Source organism: Buceros rhinoceros, unplaced genomic scaffold, assembly GCF_000710305.1.
Source record: "Buceros rhinoceros silvestris isolate BGI_N320 unplaced genomic scaffold, ASM71030v1 scaffold30619, whole genome shotgun sequence".
Lineage (NCBI taxonomy): Eukaryota > Metazoa > Chordata > Aves > Bucerotiformes > Bucerotidae > Buceros > Buceros rhinoceros.
In genome coordinates this window covers 1,036-1,360 of record NW_010430220.1, presented here as the reverse complement: position 1 = coordinate 1,360, position 325 = coordinate 1,036, and the positions used below count along the sequence as shown (strand labels likewise).

Below are 325 nucleotides of genomic sequence, written 5' to 3'. Positions count from 1 at the left end.
GGTGGTCCTGGTAGTGCACGGGGGTCTCGTCAGGGATGGAGCGCAGGTCCTGCATGCTGAAGCTGCGGAGCCGCCCGGCCAGTGCGCCCTGGCTCTGGTGACGGGGCAGGAGGACACAGAAAGGGTGGCCTTGAGCCCCAAAGCACCAAGAGCCCACTGGGCTCTGCAGAGAGACCCCTCTCCTGACACCCTCACTCCACCCATGCTGGGGCAGCAATTTCCTGTGGGGATCTCAGGGCTGAAGCTGCCCCGGGAAGACCGGGCACCCTGCCCCGGTACCGGTACCTTGGTGGCTGGCCGGACCGCAGGCGCGGGCGCGCCGCGG

General features: G+C 68.9%; 1 protein-coding gene across 1 annotated transcript in view; it reads right to left on the bottom strand.

Annotated features, from left to right (window-relative positions):
- Positions 1-4: 4 nt before the first annotated feature.
- The window catches only part of LOC104499459 (receptor expression-enhancing protein 4-like), a gene marked incomplete at its 3' end in the record, with an annotated part of 1,242 nt that continues 921 nt past the window's right edge, over positions 5-325 (bottom strand). Inside the window, exon 5 of the mRNA XM_010142967.1 lies at positions 5-94. Coding sequence (XP_010141269.1) covers positions 5-94 — 90 coding nt within the window. The remainder of the gene's footprint in view (positions 95-325) is intronic.